Source organism: Balaenoptera borealis (genome assembly GCF_965194805.1).
Source record: "Balaenoptera borealis genome assembly, chromosome: 17".
In the NCBI taxonomy this organism is placed as follows: domain Eukaryota; kingdom Metazoa; phylum Chordata; class Mammalia; order Artiodactyla; family Balaenopteridae; genus Balaenoptera; species Balaenoptera borealis.
In genome coordinates this window covers 71,558,488-71,574,251 of record NC_138876.1, presented here as the reverse complement: position 1 = coordinate 71,574,251, position 15,764 = coordinate 71,558,488, and the positions used below count along the sequence as shown (strand labels likewise).

The following is a 15,764-nucleotide window of genomic DNA, read 5'->3' as shown; positions in this document are numbered from 1 at the left end:
CTTCACATGTGTTAACTCATTTATTTCTCTCATAAAGAAAACACCAGGCCCAGATGCCTTCAGTGGTGATTCTACCAAACATTTAAGGAAGAAATCACACCAATTGTACACAAACTTCCGTAAAATTGAAGAGGAGGGAGTATTGTCTAACTTATTCCATGAAGCCCTCATTATCTTGATCCCAAAACCAAGCAAAGACATTACAAGAAAAGAAAACTACAGACCAATATCCTTCATGAACATAGATGCAAAATTTTTCAACAAAATTTTAGCCAGTTAAATCCAACAATATATAAAAAGGAAAATACATCATGACCAAATGGGTCTTTTCCAAGAATACAAGACTAGTTCAACATTCAAAAATCAAGGTAATTCATCACAGTACTAAAGAAGAAAAACTACACGATCATTTCAGTAGATGCAGAAAAAGCATTTGACAAAATTCAACATCCAGTCCTGATTTTTCAAACTGTCAGCAAACTTGGAAGATAGGGAGAAGGGAACTTTCCCAACCTGATAAAGGGCATCAATGAAAAACACACAGCTAACATTATACTTAGTAATATGAATGCTTTCCTCTTAAGATCAGGAAAGAAGCAAGGAAAACCATTCTGGGGTCTCTAGCCAGTGCAATATGGCAAGAAAAATGAAGTAAAAGACTTCCAGATTGGAAGGGAAGAAATAAAACTATCTCATTATTTAAAATACTGATTATATGTTGAAATGATAATAGTTTATATGGTTGGGGGTTAAATAAAATATATTAATAAAATTAATTTCATTGGTTTCTGTTTTTTAATGTGGCTACTAGAAATTTAAAATCTTATATATGGCTCATATTTGTCACTCACATCTTATTTCAGTTGTACAGTTAGGTCAGAGAGGTAGGTAGGGGCCAAATCATGTCAGGCCTTAGGGATCACAGTGAGGATTAATGTCTTTATCCCTAGGGGTAATATGACCATTAATGGGATTTAAATAGAGTGTAACACATGAGAAGCAGATTGCAGAAGGCAAGAGTAAATTCAGAGACATCAGTTAGCAGGTTGGGGCGGAGGGGAGGTAAGACTAGATTGTGTGCGTTGAGGGTGGAGCCCAGTGTCCTTGATCTTGGAGCCAAGGTAAGGAGTTCAGACATGGCCATTGGGAAGGCCTTACGCTAAAGTATTTGCTACTTTTAGGGACTGTCACATGTGAACTATGCCAAGAAATGTTCAGAGGAAAGTACAATATGTTAGTTTTCTAACATTTCCTTAGAGCTATGTATGATGAAGTAAAATTTATAAACAACAGATTTGGAGCAGGATTAATTATCAAGAAGAAAAAAAGCTTTCAGCCAGAAGTTTGCAAACTATCTAATGAAAGAAATGCCACTTAGCTTCTGTTAAGTACTTTTCAAGTTAGTTAATTTCATTTTTAGTTTAGCTTTTGTAAAATGTTTCTTTTCACTAAAAAATTTAAAATTACATATTCAAGCTGCCTATTGCCAGAAAAACAGCTAAACTGAAAAGATTGACAATGTAAACAGAAGGAAAATGTTAAGCATTTTGTAGATGTCAAGAGTCCTTGGTGTAAGAAGATGGATGGATGGATGGACGGATGAATGGATCAATATTGCAGGGAAAAATTAACAACCTCATTGTCTTAGTTTAAGAGGACCTGGTCTGTAAACTATTAAGCATTGGCCTTTGTTTTGGCATGGGATTAAAGTGATTTTCAGGAGACTTAACTGGTGCTGGAGTTGACCTGAAAGTCTCAGTCCACTCATGACTTAGTGTTCCGGTCTAACTAAACCTTCTTCTCCAGCAATGCCTACTGTCTGCCTCCATATCCACACAGTCTGGTGTTTCTCTCCTTGTTTTAATGATTTTGTCGACCACCAACTTTCTCACTTCTGGTGGGTAAAAGAAGGAAGAATTCTCCTTCCTCTACCTTAGAGAATGAGCTGAAATCAAGATCAGCCTTCCAGCTCCTCTTGTTTTCTCTTCCTCCAGGGCTGCACTCTGCCTCACTGCTTTGCTTCAAACTATATCTATTTTTTACTTCCCTTTAGCTCCACTTTCCATCTGTTTTGTTTGATGAATGGCTAGCTAGTTCCTGGAGCTAAGCCTAGATTATTTGCAAGTACCTGGATTTGCAATTATGTATGTTAAAGAGACAAAAAGAACATGGGTAAATGAAATGCTGAGGACATTCTGGAATCCTTGGGAAGTATACTGATTCTGACACTGATTCTCTGGGAACTTTCTAATGCCTCCTATTCCCCAGAGTGCTCTGTCTTGTTTTGCAAGTTGGAATCTAGAGTTGATGTTGCTTTTCTAACTATTCTGGAGTTAGAGGAGTTTCATATCACCCTAACCAGAAAGTACAAAATCCACCAAAAGAGAGGAACCCAGTTCCTGCCAGAGAATGCTTCATATATATTTCAATTTTCCCCAAAGGTTTTTTAATATCTTATGTTCTAGGACTGGTGTCCAATATGGTGACCTCCAGCCCCATATGGTTATTTAAACATGTTTAAATGGAATAAAATTAAAAATTCATGGACTTCCCTGGTGGTACAGTGGTTGGGAATCTGCCTGCCAATGCAGTGGACACAGATTCGAGCCCTGGTCCAGGAAGATACCACTTGCTGCGGAGCGGCTGAGCCCGTGCACCATAACTGCTGAGCCTGTGCTCTGGAGCCCACGAGCCGCAACTGCTGAGCCCACGTGCCACAACTACTGAAGCCTGCGCACCTGGAGCCCATGCTCTGCAACAGGAGGGGCCACCGCAATGAGAAACCCATGTACCGCAACAAAGAGTAGCCCCCACTCGCTGCAACCGGAGAGAGCCCACATGCAGCAATGAAGACCCAATGCTGCCATAAATGAATGAATGAATGAATGAATGAATGAATGAAAAAAAAATTCAGTTCCTGAGTTGCACTATACACATTTCAAGTACTCAATAGCTACCTGTGGCTAGAGGTTGGCCAGCACAAATGTAGAACATTTACATCATTGCAGAAAATTCTAATGGACAATGTGCTGTAGAGTATGGGGTGGGGTAGCTTAGTGGATGAGTCAAAAGGTATCATTCTGCGCAACTACTTAACTTCATTGAGCCACAGTTGGCTCAATGGAGATAATAATATCTACTCTAGAGAGCTATCCTAAGAAATGATTGGTACTCTGCAAATATTTATTATGTTTGTTGTGGTGGTGTAGTACTAAAGTAAGGGATTGTACAACCTCATTTTCTCCCTCCCTGAGATTAAGAACACACTGAGATCTACATTTCGCTGGACCCTGAAGTCTGGGTTCATTTGGCCTGGTAGCTAGAGGTTGAAAGAGGTCAAGAGTCTTCTCTTTCTGTTGTCACCCCTCAGTGCTAAGTCCACCGTGGGCATAAACTCAGGTTCTTAGGGACCCATCTTGCTTCCTTTGACTTATCTGGGGGATTTGGGAAACTTCTGGAGGACGTGAGAGCCATGGTGGTTTTGCTTCAGCTTCTCAATGTGTCTAAACACACCCGTACCGCAGTGTGGTAGGACTCAAGAATGGGGGGAAATTGGTGCTTCAAACTATGGCAACTTCCTGTGTAATTACCCCTGATTGGTTTCAACCCCCTGTGCTAGGGTGTGGGTAGGAGAGGGGAGGAAGTCATGCACCACCCCTATAGAGTCCAGGGTACCTTCAGGAGCCTAAGCTGGTTTTCGCATCTCTGTGGAGGCCCAGGTCCACTGCAAATCCCAGAGCCTTGAAGCTGACTTCAATTCTGATTCATTTCCAGAATTTTTGCCATCTCTCAGACTCTGAATGATTTGGGAGCAGACTAAAATTTTCTGGTTCCTCCCTAGGAACCAGAGTGCTACCCCTGTGTCCCACTCCCAACTCACATGCCCCCCCTATAGATGGCTGGTCTCTGAGAGGGGGAGGAGCAGGAATGGAGGAAAGAGGATGAGGAGGGGAAGGTGGTTCTTATCCATCAACTTGGCTCTTCTTCCTGCGGGCTTCTTGCTAGTATCCTCTGTAGCTTCCAGGGGCAGTTCTAAGACAAAATGAAAGGCAGAGAGCAAGAAGGAGCAGAGAGTAAAAGGAGAGGGTAGGGTTCAACTCTCCATCAAATAATTCACCTGGGGATTCTCAATGTTCATGCAGTTTCAGAGTGTTTTTTTCTACAAATACTGCTAAGTTAGGTTATGAACCCCACTCACAGATAAAAGAACTGAAATCCAACTAGGTGAGGTCACATTCCTAAGATCACCAGGTGAGGTGGACATGGGAGCTGGACCTCCTGACTCCCTGTGCAACCTCTCACTGCATCATCTTGGTTGCTCTGGCTCAGGCATCTGAGTCACCCCTGAGGATTCTACTCTCATAGCCACCAGAGTCCATTTCCTCCTTTCCTTCCCCACTGCCATTCGTCACCCGGTGCCAGGGTGTCATGACCTCTCACCTAGGCTATTGGCAACAACCTCCCATCTGGTCTTTAGCCGGGTCACCTTCATACTGACCTATCCCAACCACCACTGAGATTAATTTCACCAATGCACAGCTCTCAGGGAAATGTCCCTGTGAGACACTCTCAACGACTTCCTGTTGCCTAATTTATTAAGTGGTAAAAACTCTTCAGCCCAGTGTTCACGGGCTGCCAATGTGCCAGAAGCGTGCTCTGCACTCCAGCCCAAAGCACCACACGCTCCGAGCGGTCCCGGCACTCCTGTCTGCTTCTGTGCCTTCTCTTGGAAGCCCCACCTACGCCCCACTGCCCACAGAACGACATGCCCATTGGTGTCTAGGTTCCTCAGTGGATCAATGCAAATGCCACCCGACCCATGAAGCCCTCCTGATTCCTCCAACTCTGGAATTCTCTGTATTTTTTTTTTTTTTTTTTTTTTTTTTTTTGGTTTTTTTTGGCCGTGCTGCACGGAATGGGGATCTTAGTTTCCCGACCAGGGATCAAACCTGCGCCCCCTGGAAGCGCAGAGTCTTAACCACTGGACCACAAGGGAAGTCCCTGAAGTTCTTTATCACATTTTGTTTTGTACTGGGGTTCTGTATATGCGTGTCTTATCTCTACTATTTATTAGACTGAGCTCCTTGAGGACAATGACCTGTATCTTGTTCGTCTTTCAAGACACATGATAAACACTCAACAAATATTTTTTGAAAGAATGAATTCCTCTTAAAAGGATAGGCTTGGCTATAGTGTATAGTATTAGTTTAAGTGCTTTTCCTTAGGTTGCAAGGTCTTTTACAGTAGAAACTTCATCTTTCTTAGAAAATAGCTCTCATATTTTGCTCAGACCTCCATAGCCCATGTAACAATAAACACAGTTAACTGTCTAGGCTAGGTGAACTGAATTAACTCAGTAAAACAATGTCACCAATTCCCTTCTTCACTGTAAACAGACATTGAAAGGAATAACAAAATTCTCCAAAGATCCCTGAAATGTTTATGAATACGTATAACTTATTATTAGTTAATAGAGCTTATTAGATTCTCAATAAACTCTCAGTGCACACAGCACTAAGGGCACACATAACCAGTCACAACGATCTACTCCTTACTGGTAATTAAGTGCACCCTGGGGCTGTGTTAACAAAATGTGTTCATTGTATGGGGTTTTTTAAATCAAGGAGAAATAAAGCTGCAAATTCATTACATAAAAAAATAGACATGTGTTTCTTATTTCATTTTGGATCTGATTTTAAATCTTTAAATAAAACATATAGATGAAACAGTTGTTTCACAAAATCCTGGCAAATATCAGAATTGAAATTGATGACTCAAGAGCAGACCAAGAATTCTCAGAAATGACCAGGGAAACTATCATTTAAAAAATCAACTTGGTAAATGAGACAAATGCAGAGGGGTATAGATATTTCAGACCAGATAAAACCCAGGTGTGGAAGCAGGATTCCATTTTCACTTCCACTGAAAATGGCACTGATATTTGTCCCCCACTATATGGCAAAATAAAATAATGAGTCTGCCACCCCATGTGCCAGTTACTACCTCATTACTGATTGTTGGTGCAAACTAAAATTTTTAAAGATTGCCAAATTTTTTTTGTGTTTCTAGGTGTGTGTAGGGGTGGTGGTGTACAGGATGAAGGAGGATTAGGAAAAAGAGAGAGAAAAGAGCATACTAGAGCTTTATTACACAACTTTAAAAAAAAATTGGATCAACTGGTGTTTGGATTTTTAAAAAATTTTGCAGGGCTTCCCTGGTGGCGCAGTGGTTGAGAATCCGCCTGCCAATGCAGGGGACACAGGTTCGAGCCCTGGTCTAGGAAGATCCCACATGCCGCGGAGGGCATGCCGCGGAGTGACTGGGCCCGTGAGCCACAACTACCGAGCCTGTGCGTCTGGAGCCTGTGCTCCGCAACAAGAGAGGCCGTAATAGTGAGAGGCCTGCGCACTGCGATGAAGAGTGGCCCCCACTTGCCACAACTAGAGAAAGCCCTCGCACAGAAGCGAAGACCCAACGCAGCCAAAAATAAAATAATTAATTAATTAATTTAAAAAATATATGTACTTAAAAAAAAAATTTTGCGGATACTTTTATGGTGAAAAGATTTGAAATCAGTTTTTAAGTTGAAATTTTTCCCATTTCACAACCCTCACAAAGATGAAATATTTAACACTAAGGAAGTCTTTTTAGTTGATTACCCTTGTGAAGCCAGGATAATGATATTCAAGACGTGCTTTGTTTGTTTTCACCTAAGATAGTATGATCATGCTACTTTTGGTGACTCGCTTCCTAAATTCTCAAGACAGAAATGGCATTCGTTATACCGTGAAACTCTTGGACTACGTTCTCCCCGGTCCTGGAGAAGCCCATCACCCAGCCGTTACTGATTTCTCACAGGGGGCATAGCTCAGTGACTCGGCACCAACATTTGCATTTGTTGTTGACAACTGTCGGCTTCACCTCCCTCTCCTCACAACCCCATCTAAATGGGGTTTGTAATCCTCCTTCCCACCCACTCTCTTCACTCCCTGGGGTGGGAATGTTGGCCCCTGTTCTCTGTCACCTGTCAGAATCCATCCTCCTGTCACTGGCTTATATGGACAAGTCTGTCTGCTGTCATGTGACCCTCGGCTGCTAAAAACAGCTCCAGCCCCACTCTGAACCTGGGCCTGAAACAATGTCCTCCACGGAAAGAAACGTAAAGGACACTTGATCACACAATCCTTGGAATTATTTCCAGGAATCACTTGCAGAAACCATTCGAAGCACCCTTTCCCTGGCAGAGCGCACAGGGACGGCCAGGAGATGAGCGCATCTTTGAATTACAAGTCTTTTTCCAAAGAGCAGCAGACCATGGATAACTTGGAGAAGCAACTCATCTGTCCCATCTGTTTAGAGATGTTCACGAAACCCGTGGTCATTCTCCCCTGCCAGCACAACCTGTGTAGGAAATGTGCCAGTGACATTTTCCAGGTAGGTTTGTTTGGAATGTAGGGGGTGGAAAAGATTCCCTCTTCTCCGAATCAAGCGCTTAACTTTGAGGTCATTTCTTTAGAAAGCTGTATAAGGTTGCATTTGTTAAAAAAAAAAAAAAAAAGTTTTTAAAGTGGTTTGCTTTGTACTTTGCTGTCAGCCTCCTTCTTACTCTCAAATCTAATTTTATTTCAATACCAAGAATCATACTTGTTTAAAAAAAATTGAAACTGTCTCAAAATTGTAAATAAATTACTGCCCAAGACATTAATGTTGGAGTTTCTGGCTGGAACTTTTGGTTATGAAAATGCTGGGTGGAAAAGCACCTCATGCTGAAGATGGTACATGGCACTTGACTGTGGATAAGTGCTGGGCCTGCAGTTCAGGACCACTTGCTGATAATGCCCTAAGGGATGATCTCACAGCAAGCTGAAAGCAGGAGTTGATGTTGTTCATAGTGTAACAGAGAGTGAAGGGAAGCCTCTGAAAAGCTACCTGTGGCATTACTCAATTCCTCTTTTCTTGCTTGGCGAGAACAGGCCTCTAACCCGTACTTGCCCACAAGAGGAGGTAGCACTGTGGCCTCGGGGGGCCGATTCCGTTGCCCATCCTGCAGACACGAAGTGGTTTTGGACAGACATGGGATCTACGGGCTTCAGAGGAACCTGCTGGTGGAAAATATCATTGACATCTACAAGCAGGAGTCCACCAGGTAGGGTTCTCCTGTGTGTCAGACACATCTGAAGCTTGTCTTTATTATTTGTTTGTTTGTTTTAGTGGGTCACTATACTGAATGCTTGTTTACCAATCAGGGGCTAATTGTTTTATAGGAAAATGTTTTTCCAAGTCAGTCCTTCCCAATGGGAGTGAGAGTTGCTCTTGGGAGGAGAGAAGGAAGCTGGGGCCCATGCTTTTGTATCAATTTCAGAATGAAGTAACTCATTAACACTAATCCAGTCCAGATGGTGATATTGAAAGAGGCATAATGCTGCCCTACCCCCAGCCTTGTATTACATCCCTTGTAGACAGTTTCTGCACTACACAGCTCCTTTATAGCTCCAGATTCTACACAGCAGAAAAATTAGAGTGCAAAACTTTACAGAAAATGAACAGAAATGGCATCTCCCAAAATCGGCCTGTCCTTAGTTCAGACAGTCTCATTTTAAAATTATCTAGAGGATAATAATAAAAACAAAATCCTCTGACATAGTTAGTCATGGTAGTGACTCTGGGAAGTAGCAAAGCAAGGTAGACTCCTGGGATTTAGCAACTTAGAGTTTAGAGACATGGGAGGAAAAAAAATGATGGAGCTCAGGTTATGTTTCCCTATTCTCTAGGTTATTCTTCCTGAATACTCGTGGCATTCACCTGCTGATTGACACGCAGCATATACATCAGTCATCTTTTTATTTTTTTGAAAAGGGCTTCTTATTCATCGAATCACACTGGCTATAGATTTCCTTTCCTAGAGACAACACAGGGGGAGTTCATTCCTAGAAGTGCTGGTGTGAGGAGCCCTTTTTCAACTGTACACAAGGCAGTCAAGTCCATAGCGCTTGACAGCAATACTGAGACCATCTAGAAATGATCTCACTGTGCTTCCTAGTAGGAGACACGGATTCACGGAACATCTGCAGGGCTCGAAGAGCCGTGTGCTCTTAGAAGGAAAGCTGTTCTATAAATCGAACATATAATTATTATAATTGCTATGGCTATTCATTTCTGCTTAAGATTCAAAACTAAATTAGGTAGTGCCAGGATATAGATGGCACTGGGAAGAAGAATTGCTGATGACATATTGCAGAGATACAGAGTGGGCTATTTCCCTCGCTTCCAAAATCTCTTGAGAAGAAGGAAAATACCGCTGTTGTAATTAAGATCTGATCTCATTTTTTTTCATTATTTTAAGATGCAAATAGATACACTGTCTCTTAAAAAAGTTAACCAGCCAATTAATAACCAACTAATTATTAAGGCTGTTTATATAACAACTGATTCAGTGCCTGCAACAGTGCCTTGCACAGAATAGTTGCTCCATAAGTACCAGATGTTTAAGCAACACCATAAATCTTCTTACATGTTCTATTTATTGCAATAATTTTCTGTTTTGCTACTTGCCACAGTGAGAGCTTGAATGATGTGAAATAATAACAATAATTGTTATGTAATCCCGAGAAGAGGAGATGTTAAAATCTGTAGCGTAACACTACATGACACATCCTGGCTTTAAAGTCTATGCAATGCATCTGCCAAAACTAGTGCCTAGGTGAACAAATTAAAAGCAAGGAACCAATTTCTAACAATGAAGCGCACAGCTGAGTAGCCTAGTGGTGTTTTTGTGATTATCAAATTCTTCTTATGCTGCTGTTTCTTGAACCTGAGACTTGCCTTTGGGACATTTTTAATTAGTAGCAAACCCACAAACTGTACAGAGAGCTCGGGCACATGTTTGGACATAAACCCAGTTGTTCCCTGAGGGCTGGCAGCTTTACCAGCCCAGAATCCTAAGCCTCAGGGTATGTGAGGTGACTCTGGAATAACTTTGATATACAGAGTGAGATGAACCCTGGCCCACATTAAGGTGGCAGCAGAAAGGGCAGGGGCTGGTCAACTCTGGCCTCCCACAGAATGGCTAGAGATTGTAGGTCTCAATAAAACCTGGGCTTCTTATCTAGAATTCTGCCTGGTGCTGAACTAGCCACAGCTTGGGGGTGGTGTGGGGGTGGGGCGATGCGAGAAGGAACGAATTTCACTAATATTAATAATGAACATAATGGGACTTCCCTGGTGGTCCAGTGGCTAGGGCTCCGTGCTTCCACTGCAGGGGGCATGGGTTCAATCCCTGGTCGGGGAGCTAAGATTCCACATGTCCCACAGCCAAAAAAAAAAAAAAAAGAACATAATAATTAACTTTAAAATACAGCAAGTCAAACCAATATGTGTTGAATATGCATCAGCCACTGTTCAGGGTGTTATACACATGAATCATGTGTAATTCTTTAATTCTCACGAGTATTTTAAATATTTTATTGAAAGTAATTCCTATGCATATGCATAATTTTAAACATTCCAATCGCACTACAAGGCCTCTAAAGAGAGCTGCATTCCCTGCCCTACTCTCTCTTTGACCCCAAGTCTCACTCCCTAGAGTTGGCCACGTTTAATTCTTTCAGCTGTTCTTCTGCCACTTATCACCCAGTGATGTGTGTATGCTACTAGCAGGCTCCTATTCTTTGGTTTTTCAGTTTTAGACATTATCTATTGACTTCACTGTAGACAATTAGGGCTGAGCCCCCGCGTGGTTGGCTTTACCTTCTACTTTTCTTTTACTCTCCCCTGGGTTGAAACCCTTGTTTCCTGGATCCTTTGTCGTCCTCTTTGTTGGTTTACTCTACTGTTTTTGTGGAGCACATCCTCAAGTAATCCCCTAAAGTGTGCAAAAAGTCCTCCTCTTTCCAGTACCCCCCACCGCCCCGCCCTGCACTCCTGCCTTCTGGGTGCCTGGCCTCTGCAGTCCCAGGGCCTTTGCCTGTAAAGCTGTAAAGCTGTAAAGCCTGTAGGGAACCTGTAAAGCTTGAGCAGCTTGTCCTGTGCGCCTTTACCCTGCAGGCTCTCAGCAGAACCAAGACACATTTCAAGCAGGTCACTTCCCTTCGTCCAGCTGTTCCCAGTTTCCAACATTTGGTTGCATCTCTCCTCTGCTGTCATTTTGCTCATTTTTTGTCCTTATTGATTTATACCTTTTTATTCCCTTACTCTCATTTTAGTGGAATTTCAGCAGGAAACATAAATAAATAAATGCATGCGTTCATTCTGTCATATCTAATTAGAAGACTCCTAGTCCAATTTTCAGATATGAGTAAAAGCTGAGCCTGAAAGAGTTGAAGGAACTCGCCTAAGGCCATACGGCCACCGCTTGGAGAAACTGAGTTGGGATTAAACTTTGAGATCAGTTTGACTGTAAAAGTACTGCCTGAACATGGAAGCAACCTAAGTGTCCATGGACAGATGAATGGATAAAGAAGATGTGGCACATATATACAATGGAATATTACTCAGCCATAAAAAGAAACGAAATTGAGTTATTTGGAGTGAGGTGGATGGACCTAGAGTCTGTCATACAGAGTGAAGTAAGTCAGAAAGAGAAAAACAAATACTGTATGCTAACACATATATATGGAATCTAAAAAAAAAAAATTGCTCTGAAGAACCTAGGGGCAGGACAGGAATAAAGATGCGGATGTAGAGAATGGACTTGAGGACATGGGGAGGGGGAAGGGTAAGCTCAGACGAAGTGAGAGAGTGGCATGGACATATATACACTACCAAATGTAAAATAGATAGCTAGTGGGAAGCAGCAGTATAGCACAGGGAGATCAGCTCGGTGCTTTGTGACCACCTAGAGGGGTGGGATAGGGAGACGCAAGAGGGAGGGGATATGGGGATATATGTATACATATAGCTGATTCACTTTGTTACACAGCAGCAACTAACACAACAATGTAAAGCAATGATACTCCAATAAAGATGTTAAAAAAATCCCAAAAGTACTGCCTGCAATGCCTCATCAGCACCAGATGCCCATCCTTCAGGAAACTTGAGGATGGTCCCCGAAACCCCAGAGAGCAGAGGGAACAGGCTACAGACTCCCTGAGACTCGCCTGCGTGGAACGGCTGGGGGCCACAGCCAGCATCTGGCACTGAGACCCGAACCACAACTGAGAGCTCGGACACCCTCACCTCATGAAGTTGCCTTTGCGTCTTTACTCTACATGCCACATTTGTCCCAGGTCTGTTATGTGGCGTAAGGTGTCTGAAGGTTTTCATTCTCTGCCCATTTGTAAGTGGGGGAATGCCTCTCGGCCTGTGTTGCCACCTGAACAAGAACAACCTAATAAGGAATATTGCAGGCAGTCCTTGGTCTGTATTGCATAATGAAAAAGTAATCACAATCGACAACTAAATGAAGAGCCCATGGCTGTTTCCACATTTTCAGTATTGCATACCCTGCAAATATCTGAGCCCTACAATATCGTCTCTGGTCAGAGCTGCTAACATCGGAGCAGCACGTGGGACGCAGGCTACCCTCGGGAAATGCCTCGGGGAGAGGGGCCGCAGTAGCATCAGCTGTGCCATCTCCCAGTTAATGTGCTCTGGACGCTTGCTTGACATTTATTACGAGGTGGAGGTACAGGGGAGGGAAGGTTTTAGAGGTAGAGAAGCCTTTGGCCAAGCAGAGACTGAATCACCACTCCTAGTCTCTAGATAACCCCTGGAGGCCTTTGTCATTTATAAGTGGAGTCTTCAGGATGTTGTCTGGTCTTTTCCTTTGCCACTCAGGAGAGCCAAGTGACTAAGCTTTGCCCATAGTTCACACGCCTTCTCCAGATGAGCGGTTTTATGTTAGAGCACAGGGAACACTGTCCACGAATCTGGCAAATTCCCTTTTACTTCTCATTCATTCAACAAATATGTACTGAGCACCTACTCTATGCAAGGCACTGTTCTTGGCACTGGGAACCCAGCAAAAAAGGAAACAGACCATGGCCCCTGCCCTCATGGAGCTCACATTCCAGTGGAGGAAATAGACCATAATATATATAATGGAATATTATTCAGCCATACAAAAGAATGAAATATTGCCATTTGCAGCAACATGGATGGACCTAGAGAATATTATACTTAGTGAAGTAAGTCAGAGAAAGACAAATATTATATGATATCACTTATATGTGGAATCTAAAAAATAATACAAATGAATCTACATACAAAACGTAAAAAGACTCACACCAGGGCTTCCCTGGTGGTGCAGTGGTTGAGAGTCTGCCTGCCAATTCAGGGGACACGGGTTCGAGCCCTGGTCTGGGAAGATCCCACATGCGGCGGAGCAACTGGGCCCGTGAGCCACAATTACTGAGCCTGCGCGTCTGGAGCCTGTGCTCCGCAACAAGAGAGGCCGCGATAGTGAGAGGCCCGTGCTCCGTGATGAAGAGTGGCCCCCGCTTGCCACAACTAGAGAAAGCCCTCGCACAGAAATGAAGAAAGCCCTCGCACAGAAACGAAGACCCAGCACAGCCAAAAATAAATAAATTAAAAAAAAAAAAAAAAAAAAAGACTCACACCAGACATAGAAAACAAATTTATGGTTACTAAAGGGGAAAGGGAAGGGGGAGAGGGATAAATTAGGAGTATGGGATTAAACAAACTACTATATTAAAAAAATAGATAAGCTACAAGGATTTCCTGCATAGAGCAGGGAATTATATTCAATATCTTGTAAAAGCTATAATGGAAAATAATCTGGAAATATATATATGTATAACTGAATTGCTTTGCTGTACACCTGAAACTAACACAATATTGTAAATCAACTATACTTCAATAAAATAAAAATTCAGTTCCAAATCTGAGATGCTTCTAAATAATCATATGTTTGGGAAAATGAGGAAAGATTTTGGATTTGTATTTAAATTTTCCAAACAATTCTGAAAACTATTAACAGCCTCAGTCTTTGGATAGGACATATCAAAATTCCAGATTTTGTATAAGTAGGCTAAAACCACCCTTCCTCCCATGATCTCCAGAGGGAGCCTATGGCATCACAAGGTGACATAATTTTGATCTTGATGTATTCTAACACCTAAACCACGATGATGGTTAGGGAAATATACCAGGTCCTACTACGTGACGTGAACCTGGGCTCTCCAGGTGATTTCGCAGCTAACAGGTTATCCTTAAGCAGCAATAACTTGTCACTACCTCTCTCATGCTTCTTCATTGCTTGGACATGGTGGTACCCTGGAAGTGCAAATCTCACTAGCACATACAAACCCAATGCTCCATTATGACCTGGGCAGCTTTGAAAAGTTTTGGTTGGTTTGGTTTGGGAAAACTGAAACTTGCAGATTATCTGTGAGATTTGGACTTCCGGGGTACCACCATGTCCCAGAACAACATTTTGCACTTTTCTTATTGCCTAGAGTATTCCGTGTAATTGTTCACATTCACTGAGCACATACTACCCACTCTTAACCACTGCTGAGTCCTCAGGAAGTTACATACATTTAATTTTCTGTGCTAATGGCAGGAGAAGACCCAAACAAATTAATAAAGCACTCGCTGATATTTTTCCTCTTTACACACAACTACTTCCAACCAGCGCCGAGACGAATTATCAGAGATTTGGGCTCCCCCAGCCCACCTCCACGCTCACTCCTTTTGCTGGGGCCAGAGGCTGCAGCGGTGGGGTAAACGGGCCTCCCCAACGCTGGTGCAAACTTGAGATTTAGTTTATCGGCAACCTTCTCCTCTTTACCCGTATTTGTAAAGTCTCTCTTGAGAGACTTGTGAGCATGTGGAGATGGTGCTGAAGCAGCTCCTAAGGAAAGAATCCGGTGTTCAGCTTTCAGGAATTGCACTCGCCCGTTTTTAAACCTTGAAATCGGCCAATGGGGGTAATCCTCACACCACAGAAATTGGCAAATGCTACAGGTCACAGTCTCCATGTCCTCACCCCCAGGCTGGTTGGAAATATGTCAGGACACCGCTGATAAACCCGTAGAGAATGTGGAGGGCTCTGAGCGCATGAGAGGGGCTCTGGAAGTCTGCGGGGGTAGGGTTGCTGCGGGTACAGGGCCTTGCGGGGTACGATGCGATGCTGATCACCCCGTAGAGCCCCCCGGATCAGCTCTGCCGCAACCGGAGCTGACACTTATCCACGTTATCTCCTCCCAGACCAGAAAAGAAGTCCGACCAGCCCCTGTGTGAGGAGCACGAAGACGAGCGCATCAACATCTACTGTCTGAACTGCGAAGTGCCCACCTGCTCTCTGTGCAAGGTCTTCGGGGCGCACAAGGACTGCCAGGTGGCTCCCCTCACGCACGTGTTCCAGAGGCAGAAGGTAACAGAGGCCTTTCCGCCCCTCCTCCGAAGCCCCTTCCGAGTGCCTGTGTCACTGACCCGCTGTCCCCGAAGGAGAGATGCCCAATGCACACAGGACCCTGAGGCTGGGCGGGCGCGGAGGGTAGAGCCGGAAGGGATGCTGCGCCCCTGCCACGCGCTTAATGCCCTGGAGGCTGGTGGGGAAGGTGGGGGAGGGAGGAGATGCAGAGGGTCAGGAAGGGGTCCGGAGGGGAAGGGTCGCTGTGTTTGCGCCCTTTGGAGGTTGCTGAAGCTGAGCACTGTTATGGGGCTCGGTCCGAGCTCAAGCTGCTCAAACATTATTTGAGGTTCAGACTATAGGTAATAAAAGGATAACTTTTTACTCCACTCAGAATATTTTTCTTCGTTCACCAACCAAAGATTCCTTTGGCCTTCCTCAAGGCCTTTTC

At 43.5% G+C, this 15,764-nt stretch overlaps 2 protein-coding genes and 2 long non-coding RNA genes across 8 annotated transcripts in view; 1 reads left to right on the top strand and 3 right to left on the bottom strand.

The window, feature by feature from the left end:
- LOC309615376 overlaps nucleotides 1-15,764 on the bottom strand; it is a 515,886-nt gene that overhangs the window by 236,435 nt on the left and 263,687 nt on the right. The gene's annotated exons all lie outside the window — the stretch shown is intronic.
- The window catches only part of CRH (corticotropin releasing hormone), a 435,535-nt gene that overhangs the window by 188,519 nt on the left and 231,252 nt on the right, over nucleotides 1-15,764 (bottom strand). The gene's annotated exons all lie outside the window — the stretch shown is intronic.
- Nucleotides 1-15,764, bottom strand: part of LOC309615364 — a 226,510-nt gene that overhangs the window by 198,133 nt on the left and 12,613 nt on the right. The gene's annotated exons all lie outside the window — the stretch shown is intronic.
- The window catches only part of TRIM55 (tripartite motif containing 55), a 42,031-nt gene continuing 32,961 nt past the window's right edge, over nucleotides 6,695-15,764 (top strand). Inside the window, exons 1-3 of one of the 5 annotated variants that reach the window (XM_082364826.1) lie at nucleotides 6,695-7,434; nucleotides 7,974-8,146; nucleotides 15,169-15,334. In XM_082364826.1, coding sequence (XP_082220952.1) covers nucleotides 7,267-7,434; nucleotides 7,974-8,146; nucleotides 15,169-15,334 — 507 coding nt within the window. In that variant the 5' untranslated portion in view covers nucleotides 6,695-7,266. The remainder of the gene's footprint in view (nucleotides 7,435-7,973; nucleotides 8,147-15,168; nucleotides 15,335-15,764) is intronic. The other 4 variants (XM_082364828.1, XM_082364825.1, XM_082364824.1 and 1 more) reach the window with 4 other exon arrangements.